General features: G+C 52.5%; 3 protein-coding genes across 7 annotated transcripts; all 3 read left to right on the forward strand.

The window, feature by feature from the left end:
- Positions 1–510: 510 nt before the first annotated feature.
- Positions 511–7,224, forward strand: CTSK (cathepsin K). 2 transcript variants are annotated; one of them, XR_005933230.1, is made up of 13 exons: positions 511–616; positions 695–818; positions 2,530–2,612; positions 3,410–3,536; positions 3,705–3,827; positions 3,943–4,098; positions 4,169–4,387; positions 4,486–4,651; positions 4,770–4,875; positions 4,966–5,237; positions 6,075–6,336; positions 6,426–6,562; positions 7,118–7,224. XR_005933230.1 is itself a non-coding variant. In XM_041126230.1 (10 exons), the coding sequence occupies exons 1-10, from the start codon at positions 606–608 to the stop codon at positions 5,063–5,065; spliced, it is 1,215 nt and encodes a 404-aa protein (XP_040982164.1). In that variant the 5' UTR covers positions 511–605; the 3' UTR covers positions 5,066–5,566. The 2 variants fall into 2 exon arrangements, 1 of the variants encoding a protein (XP_040982164.1); XM_041126230.1 differs by lacking the exons at positions 6,075–6,336; positions 6,426–6,562; positions 7,118–7,224 and having other exon boundaries at positions 4,966–5,566.
- On the forward strand, positions 6,603–10,480 carry LOC115345558 (cathepsin S-like). Of its 3 annotated transcripts, none has more exons than XM_041126231.1 (7): positions 6,603–6,880; positions 7,118–7,240; positions 7,468–7,617; positions 7,691–7,915; positions 8,122–8,287; positions 8,507–8,609; positions 9,087–9,633. In XM_041126231.1, the coding sequence occupies exons 1-7, from the start codon at positions 6,671–6,673 to the stop codon at positions 9,208–9,210; spliced, it is 1,101 nt and encodes a 366-aa protein (XP_040982165.1). In that variant the 5' UTR covers positions 6,603–6,670; the 3' UTR covers positions 9,211–9,633. The 3 variants fall into 3 exon arrangements, with proteins under 3 accessions (XP_040982165.1, XP_029880421.2, XP_040982166.1); XM_030024561.2 differs by lacking the exon at positions 9,087–9,633 and adding an exon at positions 9,690–10,480 and having other exon boundaries at positions 6,612–6,880; XM_041126232.1 differs by lacking the exon at positions 9,087–9,633 and adding an exon at positions 10,182–10,480 and having other exon boundaries at positions 6,613–6,880.
- A 399-nt stretch (positions 10,481–10,879) lies between these two features.
- Positions 10,880–15,822, forward strand: LOC115345557 (cathepsin S-like). Of its 2 annotated transcripts, none has more exons than XM_030024559.2 (8): positions 10,880–11,009; positions 11,641–11,854; positions 12,092–12,214; positions 12,778–12,927; positions 13,004–13,228; positions 14,331–14,496; positions 14,732–14,834; positions 15,296–15,822. In XM_030024559.2, the coding sequence occupies exons 2-8, from the start codon at positions 11,729–11,731 to the stop codon at positions 15,393–15,395; spliced, it is 993 nt and encodes a 330-aa protein (XP_029880419.1). In that variant the 5' UTR covers positions 10,880–11,009; positions 11,641–11,728; the 3' UTR covers positions 15,396–15,822. The 2 variants fall into 2 exon arrangements, with proteins under 2 accessions (XP_029880419.1, XP_029880420.1); XM_030024560.2 differs by having other exon boundaries at positions 10,890–11,009; positions 11,720–11,854.
- The last annotated feature ends 1,796 nt before the right edge of the window (positions 15,823–17,618 follow it).

The following is a 17,618-nucleotide window of genomic DNA, read 5'->3' on the forward strand; positions in this document are numbered from 1 at the left end:
ACTTCAAACACCACTTTCAAATTTATCTGTGGAAAGGTGGGAACCTCCCATTAGGGACTTTGGAAACATTCTGTGATCCACCCCTGTCCTTTTACCCAGGGAAAATGTTACCAGCAATAACCATGATGGGCCCCTCTTCGTCCGCAGCAGCCTGTTGCATCCCATGCTGTCCCCCTTGCCAGGCTGTGGAGTTTTCTCAGGCTTAGAGGAGATCTATTTTGTAAAGTAGCAAGGTGTTGACCATCCCAGGTGTTCATACTCAGGCTCACACCACCTGCTCACAGGGTGAAGGGGGCATGTGAAGGACCAGCACTGAGCTGCACCCTGTCCTCCAGCGTCAGAGCTGTGCCGACCTGATCTGATGGAGGATGGAGCAGTGCTCAACTGCCCAAGGAGGAGGAAAAGTCCAATTTTTTTATAGAAATCAAGCCCTGGGGAACTTGACCTTTGTGAAGCTACAGCTCTGATGCTTTCTGGAGTGATGTCCTTCAGCTGTTGAGCTTTGTCCCGGGGCAGCAGTGGGAGCTGGATTTGCCTGTGGTGCTTCGAACCCCCACCCCTACCCCGAGCACAGCAGGACCCAGGGACTCCATGGACAAAAAGCAATGACTTCCAGGTCTGTGTGTCCCCAGGCCCAGAGCCCATCTCTCCCTGAGCCGTCGTGGGTGATGCTGCTGTAGCCCCTTGATTTCAGGTCCTGCCATGGACGATTCAAGCTGCTGAGGAAAAGAAACCAGCTGGAGCAGCCAGCAAACGCTGAACCTGTTGGGAAACGCTGGCCTGGCTTTGGCGCTGGCAGCAGCAGAGGACAAGGACTGGTGAGGGACTGGTGGGGTCTTGGCATCTGCCACTCCCCCCACTGCAGGGTCCCTGGGCTCGTCCTGTGGGCTGTTGGAGGGGCGGGCTGTTGGAGGGGCCGGCGCTTGGTGTCCTTGCAGAGCAGTGGGGCAGTGGCTAGTCCCCTTCACATCCCCTTTTGATAATTGTATTATTTTTCAATGGAGGGGGGGGGAGGTATTTTATCGTACAATCGCTTGGGGTGGGGGGTGGGGGCCTTGGTTTGGGCCCAGGGCTCCCTCTTGTTGCAGATGATTATATGTAGCAGAGACTTTACAACAAGATATTTTCCCTTTTTCAAAGCTTTGTCTCATTTCTGGCTCCCCTGTACTATGGCTCTGGTCACAACAGTGTTGCCCTGAATCCCTGTCTGTGCCCTTGCAGTGATGCTGGGGCAGCAGAGGGGGGATGGACACCTGGGTGCTGCCTTTCCCCCAGGCTCCCTCCCTTCTTCCCCCTCTTAATCACTTGCAGTCGTGGTCTGGAGTGTGTTAGCAAGCCCTTGTGATCTCTGGGTTTGTGGATCATCATGTTCTCCCCAAGCCCTGCAGCTGGAGAGGGGATACAGCCTGGTGCCCCTAATCCAGCCTCACCTCTCCCCTGCCTCTGATCTCTCTCTGGCCTTATCCCTAAGGAGTGTGACCCCCTAAAATACTTGGCTCCCCACGGTTTGGTCCCTGTGTGGGTGGCCTTGCCATTTGGTCATGCGCAGCCGAGTCAGGGCCCCGTGCTCAGGGTGATGAGTCCGTGCCAGAGCCCTGGGCTGACTCAGCCACCCCCTTTCTCAGCAGCCAGGGAGGGTGAGCTCATGTGTGGGTCCCTCACCCCAGGGACCCCTGCAGTGACGGGGTGACATGGGTGTAGTTTTTAGAGGTGGCTCTAGCCTGATCTGTGCCTTGGGGCTGCTCCCATCCCCTTAACTCTGCCCCTTGCTCCCTGGGGCAGCCCATCCTCATACCCGTGGCTGGATGATGATCTCCCCAGCATGGTCTGCCTGGGAAAAGGGACTAATGCCACTGGGTTATACCGGGACCTTCCAGGCAGTGAACAAGGTTTTCTGACTCGTTGCGGCAGGAGCCGCGTGACGAGGGGCCAGTCACTGCAGAAAGCACCGTCTGATGCTGCTTTCCCGTGGTGTTGCTGCTTGGGGTTGGGGATAAGTCTGGTCCCCCTGGGCTGTACCTGTGCCCCCCAGAACTGGGCACACAGGGTGGCAGGGGAAGCAGTCCTGGGTGGGGGACATTGGGGGCAGAGATGAGGTCCTGTCCTCTGCTCTAGATGTCACAAAATGAACCTGAGGCACTGGGGATAGTCTAATCCTGCCTCTCTTGAAGCAAGTGGGTGCTCAGCCCTCCCTGGGGTGCTGGGGAGGATCGGGGGTGCACAAACAGCTCCTTTATCATGGGGCAGGAAGGTGACCCTGGGGCACAACTCTGGGACAAGGAAGATGTCCCCAGGGTGTGGTGCTGGGGCAAGAGGACATCCCTGGGGCAGGAGGATGTCCCCAGGGCAGGATCCAGATCCGCTGGCCCCTGAGCCAGGGCTGACTCAGCTCTGCCCCACAGCATCACGTGAAGCCGGGAGGGAGCCACTGCTGCATCCCCCCTCCCTGTCTCCTCTTTCTCTCCAACCCTGTACGAACCCAGGCGACTGCCAAAATTTTCCAGCTGCCTCTTAACTTCCTCAATCCAGCGCCATAAAAGAGCTGCAGACGCGGCACCCGCATCCCCTGGTCCCAGGCTGCACCGTCCTCCCACCAACAGCACGATGCTGGGGTAAGCGGCCTGGGAGAGGGTCCTGTGGGTGGATGGGAGACCCAACGAGGTGTTGCTGGGGCAGTCAGGTGGCTTTTTCCCTGGGGAAATGGACCCCGGTGGGAGCGGAAGGTGAAATAAGGTCCTATGTGGCAGTATTAGGACCCTTAGTGTTAGAGGTGCAAAAGGGGAAACTGAGGCACAGAGCATCGAGCGGGGCTGTGGGCTGCAGGGTTGGGCTGGTGGCCCCATTCCTGCTCTGCCCCAGGGGTCTGGAGAGAAAGTGGATGCCGGGGGCAAGTGGGTAAAGCAAGGGAGGGACGGGATGCCTGGGTCCCCCCCCCACCTGCACCCCTTGCTCCATGTGCCCCCAAAATTCAGTTTCCCCATGGCCTGGGGCTGTAGGAAAGGCGGCAGTGGTGCAGTAATGGGAACCAGCTGTCCAGCTCACGTGATGCCTGTGCTGGCCAGCACTGCCTGCCCTGGGGTCCCGGCCCCAAAACAGGGTGGGCAGGGGGTCCTAGCCCAAAACCGGGGTTGGCAGGGGGTGCTGGTTCCCATGGGCTGTTAATGGGGTGGGTACGGGGTTCTGGTCTCTGCCAGGATGGGTGTGGGGTCTCAGTCCCTCATGGCTCAATAATGGGGTGGGCACAGGGTCCCCTATGGCCTGGAAATTGGATGGATAGGGGGTCCTGGCCCCTATACGCCAGCACTGGGGTGGGTATGCGGTCCCAGTCCCCTATAGCACAACATGGTTGTGGATGGATCCCATCCCCCGTCCAGCCCTCCCAGGCTCAGTCTTTGTCCCTGCTCCCCAGGATGTGGTGGCCCACACTGGTGTCCCTGCTGGTCCCCGCAGTGGTGGCCCAGCTGCACCCCAAGCGGGAGCTGGACACCCAGTGGGACCTATGGAAGAAAACCTATCGCAAGCAGTACAACGGTGAGGTATGGCAGAGCCCTGCGGGAGGGGACCAGCCCCTGGGGGATTGCTGGGAGGGAGCTGGGGACCACCCTGGTGATGTCCTCATGGGGCTGGGGCTGGTGTCCCCACGGTGGTGGTGGTGGACATGGGGAGGACCCCTCTTCCCAGTGCCATCTCACCCCATGGTGCAGGCGGATGAGGTGGCGCGGAGGCTGATCTGGGAGAAGAACCTCAAGTACATCAACACCCACAACCTGGAGCATGCGCTGGGCGTCCACACCTTCGAGCTGGCCATGAACCACCTGGGCGACATGGTGAGTGTCATGGGGGGGGACGGTAATGGGGTGGTTGAGAGGGGACTGAGTACCCCTGGGTGCTGCTCTGCCCAGCCCCAGGGCTGCACCCACCCACCCTGGGCTCCTTCCCCAGACCAGCGAGGAGGTGGTGAGGACGATGACAGGCTTGAAGGTGCCCCGTGGCCACCCACATCGCAACAAGACACTCTACATCCCTGACTGGACCGAGAGAGCCCCGGCTTCTGTGGACTGGAGGAGGAAAGGCTACGTGACACCTGTCAAGAACCAGGTAAGCAGGGTGCTCCTGGGGGTGCCCGGAGTGGGTTGGCACTCCGGTGTCAACTATCATGTCCCCATAGGGCCAGTGTGGCTCGTGCTGGGCTTTCAGCTCAGTGGGCGCGCTGGAGGGGCAGCTGAAGCGGAAGACGGGGAAGCTCCTCTCCCTCAGCCCCCAAAACCTGGTGGATTGCGTGGCCAACAACGACGGTTGTGGTGGCGGCTACATGACCAATGCCTTTGAGTACGTCCGGCAGAACCGCGGCATCGACTCGGAGGATGCCTACCCTTACATCGGCCAGGTCTGGGGCTGGGAGGGGGGGTAAGATCTCCATCTGCTCCCCCCCCCCCAACTGCTCTTCCATCCCTATCTCACCTTGACCTTGCTGGTCCCATGCAGGATGAGAGCTGCATGTACAGCCCCACTGGGAAGGCAGCCAAGTGCCGCGGCTACCGGGAAATCCCTGAAGGGAACGAGAAGGCTTTGAAGAGGGCTGTGGCCAGAATCGGACCCGTCTCTGTGGGCATTGATGCCAGCCTGCCCTCCTTCCAGTTCTACAGCCGCGGTGAGGGGCTGGGCGGGGGAAACCCCATCTGGTGCCCACTGGCCACAGGGCAGCTTGGGGAAACTGAGGCATAGTCAAGTGGTTTATCCAGAGCATAACTGTCCGTCCTGTCCCCCAGGCGTGTACTACGATGAGAGCTGCAATGCCGAAAACATCAACCATGCAGTGCTGGCGGTGGGCTATGGCACACAGAAGGGCACCAAGCACTGGATCATCAAGAACAGGTATGGCAGGACGACAGGGCTGCTTTTCACCGGGTCGAGGTTTCCTGGTGGCTCTGTCGGTGGCTCAGGCTCTCCCTTTTCTCCCCACAGCTGGGGTGAGGAGTGGGGCAACAAGGGCTATGTCCTCCTGGCACGCAACATGAACAACGCCTGCGGCATTGCCAACCTCGCCAGCTTCCCCAAGATGTGAGCGTTCCCAGCGCATTCCCTTCCTGCGTCATATCCAGCCACCCTCCTGCTTCCTTGTTTTCAAACTTGGCCTTTTCACTCTCAGTCTCTGAAGCTGATGTCACTGCAGGGGGGATCTCTGCCTCTCCATGAGAAATCTCCCTCAGAAGAGGGGCGAGACCCCCCGGCTGCAGGTGAACAGTGCAATGAACTCCTCTCAGCTCTTTTCCTGGGACTCCTTTGCTGTGCGGGCACTGTGTGTGACGAGTTCTGCCTTCTCGCAGCCGCAGACACTCGGGCTGGGCTTCGCCGGCTCCAGAGAGTCTGATTCATCCAGAGATGCTTGTGCAAACAGATCCGGTGTCGGCCTCTGCCTCCAGCAATGCAGACGCACGGGGAAATCCCACGCGGGTGCAATACCCCCATGGAGAGTGTGGATCTGTCTCCCTCCACGTTGCATCCCAGTGGGGGCTGCAGAGAATGATATGACTTTATTTTTAAAATAAACAGTGTTGGGAATAAATGCTGGGGCTGGCTTGTTCTGTGCTGTCCTGACCCCGTGGCGGGATGGGACTGCAGTTGTGGAAAAGTCCTTCCCTTTCCTAAGAGGGCAGGACCAGATGGCAAAACACAGCTGACTCTAGGGCAAAGCAGGGAGAAAAGATGCTGCTGTGGTCTTTTTGCAAAATCCCAGCTGGTTTTGCAGGACCCCTGAAACAGGTTGAAGAAATATGGGGGGGTTAAGGAGGAAGAAAGCAGGGCAATAAATAAACAACTGGTGTGGGCTGCAGTGCTGTGGCTTTGGGGCAAACGGTTGTGCCAGGGCTGGGTGGTGTTTTGCAGCCAAAACCCCGTGTCTCCCCAAAAACCCAAATCCAAGTGTTCCTTTTAATGAAACAAATTGAAAAATGACAGCAGCAAAGCTCAAGGCAAGCCATAACAGGAAAGGAAGACTTAAAAATTCATCCAAAAAAAAAAGTTTAGATGCTTAAAAACATGTTTCCTTTTCCCACTCACTCCCGTGCACTAAGACATGGGAGGTGAATGGCCTGGCTGGCTGATGGAGAGGACAAGGGGTGCTGGTTAACTCATCCGGGCCTGTCAGGATGCACCATCAGGGTTGTGTGAAACCAGAACGACGCTGTGAAAAGAAAGTGAAATCAGAGCATTTCCTCATTCACCAGCTCCCAGCTGCAGCAAGCGGAGGGATCTCCGTGCTGTCCCAGGTCCCTTGCGCCCATCCTGAGGCTGAGCCGGGCTCTGTGGGAAGCTGCACCGTGGCCAGGCAGGCAGGTGAGATGTCTCCCTGGGGTAACTTTTGGCTGGAGAACATGGTCCCTTTGCACTCACCTGGTGGACAGAGTTCCTCTCTACCTCCTCAGTGTGTCCCCCTTGACTGCTACTTTTCCTCGAGAGCTGCTGCAGTGGTGGAGATGGAAAGTAGGCAGGGGAAATACTTGGGGAAACGTGAAGCTTCCTTAGAAGAGGCTTTCTTGGTGGGGTCAGAGTGGCACTGCAGGTGAGCGTATGGGAGGGGTATGGCTCTGTGTCATGGTTGCACTGGGGCTGCAGAGCATCACTGTGTGACCAGAGAGAGCTCCTAGTCAAGGAAGAAGGCACTAAGGGAATGGGGGTAGGTTTAGGAATCAGTGAGGAAGTAAAATGCCCAGGTTGGGGTCTGGCACTGCCTCTCTGGTCCCAGCTGAGCAGGATGAAGCTGCTGGTGTCCCTCACCTTCCTGGCCGCGCTTGTGGTGGCACTGGGGCACCCCGACCCCGCGCTGGACTGGCACTGGCAGCTCTGGAAGAAAACCTACGGCAAGGAGTACCGCCATGAGGTAGGGGCATCTTGAGGCAGGTGGAGGTGGCTCGGGGTGCTGACATGGTGGGTCCTGCTACAGCATGACCATCAGCTGCATCACACAGCGGGGAGAAGAGCTGACACCACTTCGAAGCACCGTTGGTTCTCAGGGGTGGTTTGGCAGGGGGCTCCGGACAACCTTTGGTGGGATAAAATGGGGCAAAATGTCTGTGAGGGCTGCTGCTACACACCATGAGGCTGCGTTTGATTTCAGAAAGAGGAAGGGGACCGACGTGCAACATGGGAGAGGAACCTGCAACTGGTGACACTGCACAATCTGGAGCACTCCCTGGGGCTGCACTCCTATGAGCTGGGCATGAACCACCTGGGAGACATGGTAGGTGCTGGCTGTGCCGCGGGGCTCAAGCACAGAGTCATGCATTTGGTCAAGGGGGATGAAACGCGCCGTGTTGGTGATGCTGTAACAGCACACATCAGTCCCCCGAGGCTGCAAGGACAAACCTGGTCCTTTCAGTGGGGTGGGATGCGTGGATGGATCCGCTCTCCAGTCGTGCAAAGTAAACCTCAGCACATCACGAATGCCTCTGTGCTCCTTCCCACCAGACCAGCGAGGAAGTGGTGGCTTTGTTAACTGGGCTGAACGTTGCTCCTCAGCCAAACCGGACCTCCACGTACCGACTGCAGCCTGGCAGCAAAGTCCCTGACACGGTGGACTGGAGGGAGAAGGGATGCGTCACAGACGTGAAGTACCAGGTTTGAAGCTCTCTTTGTGCCTCCACACGTCTTGGTCCCGTGCTCGGTCTGAGCATCTCTGGGGCTTTTGCAGGGCGCCTGTGGGTCGTGCTGGGCGTTCAGTGCTGTGGGAGCCCTCGAAGCCCAGGTGAAGCTGAAGACGGGGAAGCTGGTGTCCCTCAGTGCCCAGAACCTCGTTGACTGCACCAGGAGCTACGGGAACAAAGGCTGCGGTGGCGGATGGAAAACCAAAGCTTTCCAGTACATCATCGACAACCAAGGGATCGACTCAGATGCGTCCTACCCCTACACGGCTCAGGTAGGCATCAGACCTGAGCAACGCTTAGGTTGGCTCAGCTTAAAATGGAGGAATTAATAGTCCTGTTGCTTCCAGAGGAAATTGACTTTGGAAAACCATGGAGTTGACTGTCTTTAGTACCACGAGCATCAGTTCTGACTCACATAATGCAGAGCAGGGCTCTATGCAGGATCTGATGCATTTTCCCCCTTACCTTCTTTTGCCAGGACGGCGTGTGCCGCTACAACCTGACGGCGCGGGCAGCCACATGTTCCATGTACGTCGAGCTACCGCACGGCAATGAAGCCACGCTGAAGGATGCCGTCGCCAATGTGGGGCCCGTCTCTGTCAGTATCGATGCCAGTCAGCCTACCTTCTTCTTGTACAAATCTGGTGGGTCTTCCAGAGAATCATGAAGAAAGGCCGCGCTTTCCTTCCCATGACGCTGCTTCCTTAAATATAAATTATTTCAGCTTTGACTTGCATTTAGCTTGTGTTGCCCTCGTTCTTAGCGACAGGCATTGGTAACACCTCCCAAAGAATGAATTTAATTCCCATTTGGGCAGTGAGTTAGGGCAAGTTGTCCAAAGGCTGTTTCCAAATGTCTTCCAGGTGTCTACCATGACCCGAACTGCTCTCAGGTGGTGAATCACGCTGTGCTCATCATTGGCTACGGCTCTTTGGATGGGGAGGACTACTGGCTTGTGAAAAACAGGTACAGCAAACCCAGTCGCTGAGCAGCTTTTCCCTTCAGCCTCCGCTCCGAGGGGCACCCTGAAGGTTTCAAAGACGTGCCAGCAAAGCACTTTTCACTGCCTATCAGCTTTCTTTATGTATGTTTAGGGCTCAGTTCCATCACAACCATGGTGTAAAGGGCCCTTGATTAAGCCCTGTAAACGCGAAACAACGTATGTCACCCAAAATACTCTTGCCTGAATCCTCAGTGCTGGCTCAAAAATGGGATTTCTGCTCTGGGGGAAACTCCAGGGTTTTCAACGTTCCTGGGTGTTGAGTCAGCGCAAAGGGGTGGTGTTTCTCGGAGAGAGAAACCGAGCTGGTTTGATTTGGGGACATGCCAGTAAACCCCCTCCTTTGGCCAATTTGGAGGCACAGCCTCAAAGATCATTGCAGCTTGGCTGCCCCTTGCATTAAAATGTATTTGTGAACGTGTTTTTTGCTGTTTAAAATGCAGAACAAGAAGAAATAAAGTGTTGAAATGGAACAGTCCTGCTTGGACAGATGCATCTCTGGAAAAAAACAAACCTGTAATGTCAGCAAATCTACATTCAGCAACTGAAAACCATTATCTTTTTTAAAAACAACAACAAACAAACCCAACTGTGGGCAGTTCTGTCAACAAAGCTCCTCTATCCTCATGTTAGAGCTGGGCTAAAACCCACCAGTTTTCTCCTCTGTCTCTCATCTCTGGCCTTGGTAGGATTAAAAAAAAAAAAAAGTATTTTTAATATACAAGACCAATTCATACACCTTTATCTGGTATTTCCCTGGTGGTTTTGACTCACTCCAGCATATAGGAAATTAAGTGATTTTTCCTCTGCCCCCCCTCAGAAGAGTTAGTGGCAGCAACTCTGGCAGGGAAGCAGTCAGGAGGTTCAGCCCTTTTGGCCAAAAGATGCAAATTTGGCTATTCCTGTGGCTGCTGGGGTGGAAACATAAGTTGAAAAAAAATTTTTTAAAAAGGAGTGGGGAGAGAAAAAAGTGAGGGTGAGGGGTGGTATGGAAGGAGGCAGTTATCTCCTGTTGTCTAATTTTTGCTTCTTTCTTCTTCCAAAAGTTGGGGTGTGCATTTTGGTGACCAGGGCTATATCCGGATGGCGAGGAACCATGGAAACCACTGTGGGATTGCCAGCTACGGTGTTTACCCCCAGATCTAGAGGGGTTCCCTGCTTTTGGGAGAAGCTCTTGAGATGCTGCCACTCACCCTGCTGATCTCAAGTGTGCCTGGCTTTACTCCAGCCTTTCTTTCTTGAGGAATCCCATTGCATTTCTACAGATAAGTAGCAGAAATTAGGAGTGATTGCAGTTGGCTTGTTCAAGCATCCCATCAAGCATGACCATCTCACTCACCCTGCCCAGGAACTTTTCCACTAATAAGGGATAATCTGTTGGGAATTATTTCAATTATTTAGGTGGAAGGCTCTCTGTTGTCATTGCGAACTCTTGCAGTCTCCAGCAGCTTTTTAGAAAATGACTCAGCTGCATCTTCAAAGCTCTTTAGACACTGTTTTGCTTCCTTCTCCTCTCTTAGAAGATGGTTTTTTTGCAGCCATTTTATGTCCAATGGTGCTAAGTAGTGATGAGAAATGCACCCTCCTGCCTGGTTGTCCTTCGTGGGAACCCAGATGATGCCCTGAAAGAGGCTGGAGCATGATTTCCAGGCAGCTGGAGATTTTGCTGACTGCATTTTCAGCCTGCCTGCAATGTAATGTGCATTAAATTTGTCTCCTGCTGTCCATCCAGCGCTGAGGCTGGTCAGATCAGCTCCATCCCATGACTGTATTTAAAGTGCATCTTCTCCTCTGTGCTGCCCCATGGAAAAGTCAATAAATGTGATTTTTCTTCCAAGAGCTGGCTTTGGTCTGGTTGGTACACCGCTGCAGTGAGATGGGAGCTTAGGTCTACCCAGTTCAAACCAGTAGCAAGGCTCTGTACTTGACCTCATCCTGTCTCTTAGCACCAAGTCATAAAAATGCTAAAATCATATCAGAGGAGTGTGACCCCTGCTCCTGCCTGCTAGCCCCATAAGCCACATAAACCACCATGAGAGCCTTGCCATTAACTTTGGGGTGCTGGAAAAAGGAAAATTTCTCATCTGCAATCATTTTCTGATGGTATTGAGGATCCAGCTTCAAATAACCTCGTGACTGTGGCACTGCAAGCCCAGTTCCCAGCTAAGTGAAAATGAAATCAGAGCACTTCCTCATTTCCTGACTCGTGATTTGTCTGACGAGTTGCAGCTGCCGTGTGCCAGAGGTCCTGGGTGTCCTGGCAGTGGGGACGCACTGGATTTGTCCCCAGCATCTTCCCTACCCCAAACACGTGTACTGCTGGGGAGCTGAAGATTGGTACCCACCACAAGAAGAAGCCTTTTCAGGTACGTTGGGTGCTTTTGTATTTTAGCACTGCTCTGGCAGGACTGAGCTTTGAGGAAGTAAAACTGAAGGAACAGTATTTTTATGTTGACTCTGACTCCATCCTGTCTCTGATCTCCTCTAAGCTGTCTCTGGGTAGTTGAATTGTACGTAGTAGCCCATCCTCAGGAGCTGGTGGACATCAGTTGGGTAAAAATAGGAATTTTTTTTTATTTTGCCTTTCAAGGTGCTGGAAAACACAGGTTTGTCAAAACAGTTGCTTGACCAGGCAATGTGCAAACCTCCTTCGGGGAGGGTTTCTCAGGCAGGGTGGAACCACGAGATGAGGCGAGTGTCTGTATGTGTCCCTGCGTGTCAGTGTCCGCACAGGCAGGGGTTGGGTCCAGTGGACTTCTCCCCCCAAGGGAAGTTTGAGTCCTGGACGGGATTTTTCTTCCCATCTCACCGTGGTTGGGGGTACACAGCAGGCAAGCGGGGCAGGCAGTGCTGCTGCGGGGTGCTTGTGTGGGCAGGCAGGACAGAAGCTGTTGGCATCACCCAGTGTAAAAACCCCATGAAGGGCATGCCAGGGAGTCCAGGTCAGGGATGTCATCACCATTCTGCCTCCCTTACCAAACCGGATTTGTCACTAAGGGGTCAAGCACGGCTCCGGCTCTGAGCCCTTGGCTCCTGGCGTGTGTGCCACCGTGTCACTCCAACTCCTTGGACCCAGCTGAGCGGGATGAAGCTGCTGGCGTCCCTCACCTTCCTGGCCGCGCTTGTGGTGGCACTGGGGCACCCCGACCCCGCGCTGGACTGGCACTGGCAGCTCTGGAAGAAAACCTACGGCAAGGAGTACCGCCATGAGGTAGGGGCATCTTGAGGCAGGTGGAGGTGGCTCGGGGTGCTGACATGGTGGGTCCTGCTACAGCATGACCATCAGCTGCATCACACAGCGGGGAGAAGAGCTGACACCACTTCGAAGCACCGTTGGTTCTCAGGGGTGGTTTGGCAGGGGGCTCCGGACAACCTTTGGTGGGATAAAATGGGGCAAAATGTCTGTGAGGGCTGCTGCTACACACCATGAGGCTGCGTTTGATTTCAGAAAGAGGAAGGGGACCGACGTGCAACATGGGAGAGGAACCTGCAACTGGTGACGCTGCACAATCTGGAGCACTCCCTGGGGCTGCACTCCTATGAGCTGGGCATGAACCACCTGGGAGACATGGTAGGTGCTGGCCATGCTGCTGAGAAGGGGCTTGTCTTTGTCTCTAATTACCTGTGAAGTTGATTCAACAAGGAATATAAGTGCGTCAGGGGTGGAGAAACTCCCAACGACCCTTCTCAGCCCATCCTCTTCTCGTGGATGCCAGCAGCCATGGACAAACTGCTCTGAAATTCTTGTGCTCAACATACTGGCATGAGGCAATCTGGCGTGAGGAAATAACTCCTTAATGCAGCATTTGGGGTGCACGGACTTGATCCTGGTCATTATATATATATTTGCAAATAATCCCTCTTCAATGTCCCCAGGTTGTAGTGTTGTTTAATGAAACATACCAGCTTCTAGGGATTTTTGGTGCTGGAGTTCAGCTTTGTATTTTCTTTTTCTTGCCCTTTCCAATGAACAGGTAGAAATTAAATGTAAAAAATAAAAAGCCAAGGGCTCCACAAACCTAACTCTTCCTGCTCAGCTTGTTCAAGGGAAAACCCCCTCCACCTTCAACGCATGTAGTTTAAGACTAAGCAGAGACAAGGACATCATGAGTCGGTGTTTTCTTTTCCCACCAGACCAGCGAGGAAGTGGTGGCTTTGTTAACTGGGCTGAACGTTGCTCCTCAGCCAAACTGGACCTCCACGTACCGACTGCAGCCTGACAGCAAAGTCCCTGACACGGTGGACTGGAGGGAGAAGGGATGCGTCACAGACGTGAAGTACCAGGTTTGAAGCTCTCTTTGTGCCTCCACATGTCTTGGTCCCATGGGGCAGTATCTAAGCATCTCTGGGGCTTTTGCAGGGTGCTTGCGGGTCGTGCTGGGCGTTCAGTGCCGTGGGAGCCCTCGAAGCCCAGGTGAAGCTGAAGACGGGGAAGCTGGTGTCCCTCAGTGCCCAGAACCTCGTTGACTGCTCCATGATGTATGGGAACAAAGGCTGCAGTGGAGGTTTCATGACCAGTGCTTTCCAGTACATCATCGACAACCAAGGGATTGACTCAGATGATTCCTACCCCTACACGGCTCAGGTAGCCATCAGACCTAGACAGCATGTGAAATCTGCAGAAAAACACATGAGCATGGAAGCAACATGGCCATTCGTTCTGCTCTCCTGCACGCACAGCCTTCTCCTCTCCCACTGATTCCATCTGTTTTGGTTTCTACCAGTCTCGTGTCATCTCAGCCTTTGCAGCTGATTCTTTCAGACCCAGGGAAGGGACATTTAGACTTTATTTTTTCTCATAGGTGAATGACTGGACTAGGAGCCAGAATTTATACATGTTTATTTCTGTCCTACATAAATTATGAGGCAACATACTACATGGAAGGGAAAAATGGGACAGGAGTCCTGGGTCCTGTTCTCAACTTTCTGTGATATTCCATTTTCTGTAGCTCAAAAATGGGATATTGGTATTTCTACCATTTCAGTGGGCAGAGGTTTCCGGTGAACGATGTTCATACAATTGGTTTTTTAAAAGTTGCCTGTAACAGATGCTATATGACTGCTGCAAGGTCATAAAAAAAAAGCCATAAGAAAATAAAGATCCTGATGCTCACAGTCTTGATGGCCAGAGACAAGAGATGCCCTGAAATGACCTGGTGTCTTGAAAACATGGCCTATGGAAACAGGTCAAAGTGACAGCAGCTCACTCCAAGAAAGAAAAGTGGAATGCGAGTCTTCAAACATGCATAAGGCAGCTATAGAGACAAAAGATGCTGTTCTCTTTGTCCAGAGGGAGAATGAGAAGCCCTGGGCTTAATGTACAGTAAAAGAAATTTAGGTTAAACATGAGTCTTCAGATGGGAAGAATGAGGAAGCAAGGACAATTTCTCTAGGGAAGTGGTGGAAGTATTGTCATCAGAGATTTCTAGAAAAAAGGCAGAGAATTCTGTTGAAATAGTTTGGCTGCTCTTGGTGTGGGGAAGTGAGATGGACAACATGGTCTCTTCAGGTCCTTCCAGCCATCTTTTCTGTAGTCCTGTGTATAGAAAAATGGTGGTCAAAGAAAGGTGAAGAATGGGGTAGCACAAAGTCAAAGTCAAAGAGGGCTGATAGAAAACACATACCTGAAAGTCTTGAGATGTGGATTCCTCATGCTCCTCTTCTCAACTTCCCCTTGTTCCTACCAGAATGGGACATGTCAATACAATGCTTCCACACGAGCCGCCACTTGCTCCAAGTACATTGAGCTCCCATACGCCAATGAAGCAGCCCTGAAAGATGCTGTAGCCAACATCGGACCGGTCTCTGTTGCCATTGACGCCACCCAGCCCACCTTCTTCTTGTACAGGTCAGGTATGTCTTTTTGCCCTGAAGACCTTCTTCACAGTCTTCTGTGTCTTTCTGCATATAAAACTTATGAAATTGGGTGGAATTTAGCAAATTGGGGCTTAATTCCTGGATGAAGGCATCAGTGTGGCAAAACCTAGGACAGCAGCGTTAGTGACGATGCTGAAGGTTGACTTTGACTCAGAGACAAAGTCTTGTGGTCTGATGACATGCTTCCAAACTCCTTTTTTTTTTTTTCCAGGTGTGTACGATGACCCCCGGTGCACACAGCAGGTGAATCACGCAGTGCTTGTGATCGGCTACGGCACCCTAAATAATAAGGATTACTGGCTTGTGAAAAACAGGTAAAGGCACAACCGTGCATCACTGAACTCCTGTTATCTATATGCTTACTATCTATAGGAATAGGCTTCTCCTAGGTAACCTCCCACTGCTCAAACTGACATTCATACAGATGAGAGGGAGATCAGTTGGGTGCTTGTGCAATGGGGGTTGTTGTAGAGTTGAAAGTTGGTATTGGTCCCTGAACTATTCCCTAGGGATTCAAGCTTAGCCATGTCAAAGCACCTTTATGCCTTCCTAGCAGTGTGAAGGAACTTTAAATACATTTAAAATACACTTACACCCACCTTAAGTTCCCTTTATGTTCATGAGTGTTGTCATAACTTAATACAGGATTAGAAATCCCATGAAGCAGTTAATGAAAACACTCCAATGCTGTGATGTTGATAAAGCTGTCACTTCACTTACAGAAAAAGGAATTTATTTTTTCTCCTGTCTGTTTGTTTGTTTCCTCTCGCAAAAGTTGGGGTGTGCATTTTGGTGACAAGGGCTATATCCGCATGTCAAGAAACCACGCAAACCATTGCGGGATCGCCAGTTATGCCTCTTACCCGCTCATATAGACAGACCCTGTGCTTCAGAGAGGACTTCTAAGGCTTCAGTTAAACCACTGGTGCTATGCTTGCGTGGATCTACTGACTTCAAGAATAACTTTCTGGCTCTGTGGGCAACATCCTTCTGTTAGATCAGCCTGTATTACAGGCTGGGAGGGAGTCCTTTGCATGGGAGGATTTTGGAATACGATTTACAGGCACCTAGTGATTTCTTTTTGAGGAAAAAAGTTGGGTTTTTTTCAGAGTAAAATTGCAATACCTACAGTTATAACAGAGATCACCTACAGTTATAACAGAGATCATGTTTTCCTCTCTCCAGTTTAGCATTGAGTACTGCTACAATGACACGGATATCATTTTATCTCTGTGTGCTATTGATGAAATTGCAGATATTCTTTGAAAAATAAAAGATGAGTTTCACTGTCCAAAAATCCAATATTTGGTCTCTGGAGGCAGGAATGGGTGGGTGGCAGAGGGCATTCCAGCTGGTACTTTCTCATCTGGCACTGCTTCCCCATGTAAGAACTTCTCACAAAACCTCTCCACAAATGATGTTTCTCTCCAAACAACGTATATGATTTGGGGATGGAGGATATGGACCATTGGACCGCTGCTGAAAGCGTGGAGAGAATGTAGCTGATATCCGTGGTTTCACGTTGATGTAGGTTCTCATGATGACGATATTGAAACATAAATGCTATCACTGGCACTTCAGCTGCTATCGCACCCACGCAACACAACCCATCAAACACAGCACTTGTTTCCAACAGGGGTGGCAAAACCAGTTCTGAAGGAAAAAGGTTTTCATGTTAAACCTTTGGGCTGAGACTGCAAATTCACCAGCCCCTTTTTTTTTAAATGTATGTATTTACTATAGGCTTTAAAACAAAATGCCTTATAGTTTGTTGCAGCAGAAAAACTTCCGCTGAGAATCACTTTTATATTTAGTTGGGCACTGTGCTGGCCTGAGGTGCCACTGCCACCTTGGGGGAGGTGGAGGAATTGAACAAGTCTCCATCTGCAAGGTGACATTTGAGAATGTTCACATTACCTATCAAAAGGTTATTAACCTATCAAGGTTATTGTGTTGGGGTTTTTTAACGCTTTTGGCAAAGCGTTGCTCACTCTTAAAACCCTATCAACTGAAGACATCTCCTTTCCAAGCATGGAGATCTCTGTAGACCACTGAGCACCTACAGCTCCAGCTCTGTCCTTGGAAGGGGCTCAAAACCCATCGTGTCTTCAGCAAAAACATCAACTGGCAAAGAGCTGGTGGGCCAACACCCTCATGCAAAGAAGTAAAAAAAAAATATTTTGTCTTAAAGTAAAAATACAAACTGGGGGGCTCTGGGAGGGTAGTGGGAGTGTGGGGAGGGTTCTTGTAGGTACTGGGTGGGTCTTGAGTGGCTCTTGGGGGTCCTGAAGAGCTTTAGGGTGTACTTGGGTGCTCAGCAGGGTTACTGGGAGGTTCTGGGGTAGACTTGGGAGCTCTGGGGTGTTCTGGAAGCTTCGGGGAGGGCTTGGGGGTGCATATGGGGAGCACTTGGGAGAGTCCTTGGGGGCTTTGGAGGTTACAGCGGGGGGGGGGGGGGAACTGGGAGTGTATTGAGGATATTGAGAGGGCCTTGGGGGCTCTGGTGGGTACTGGGAGGCTCTGAGAGGGTCTTGGAGGATACTGAGGGGCTCTGGGAGGGTCCGGGGGGGGGGGGGGCAGCTCTGATGAGGGTGCTAGAGAAAGTTGGAGGGTCCTGGGTGGCTCTGTGATATACTAGGGGCTCTGGGAGGGTATTGGGGGGACTTTTTAGGGTAGTGGGGATCTGGGAAGGTACTGGGGGCACTAGAAGGGTCCTGGGGGTTTGGGTGGGTACTGGATGGAGCTGGGTGGGTCCCTCCTCAAACTGTCTTTGTATCTCAGAGGACTCTTTTTGTTCTCTGTGCTAATTAGGATGTCTCTATGCAGTCCCTCACCCTCTAAGAACTCATGTCCTCTGCTCAGATCCCATCTCACACTCCTCATTTCCTCCCCAAGCTTTTTTTTGTCTTTGTAGTGGCTTTGGGACCCTTTCAGTTCCCTCACAACTCATTCTCTGGCTTTCCCTGTGCCCCAGAGGACTCTGTGTGCCTTTTATTCTGTCCGGGACCCCCGTTTTGGTCTTTGAGCCCCTCTAGAACTTTTAACCCCAGTCCAAAACAGAGTCAGGACCAACACCAACACCCAGCTATGGCTCCCGC

Source organism: Aquila chrysaetos, chromosome 9 (assembly GCF_900496995.4).
Source record: "Aquila chrysaetos chrysaetos chromosome 9, bAquChr1.4, whole genome shotgun sequence".
Taxonomy (NCBI): Eukaryota; Metazoa; Chordata; class Aves; order Accipitriformes; family Accipitridae; genus Aquila; species Aquila chrysaetos.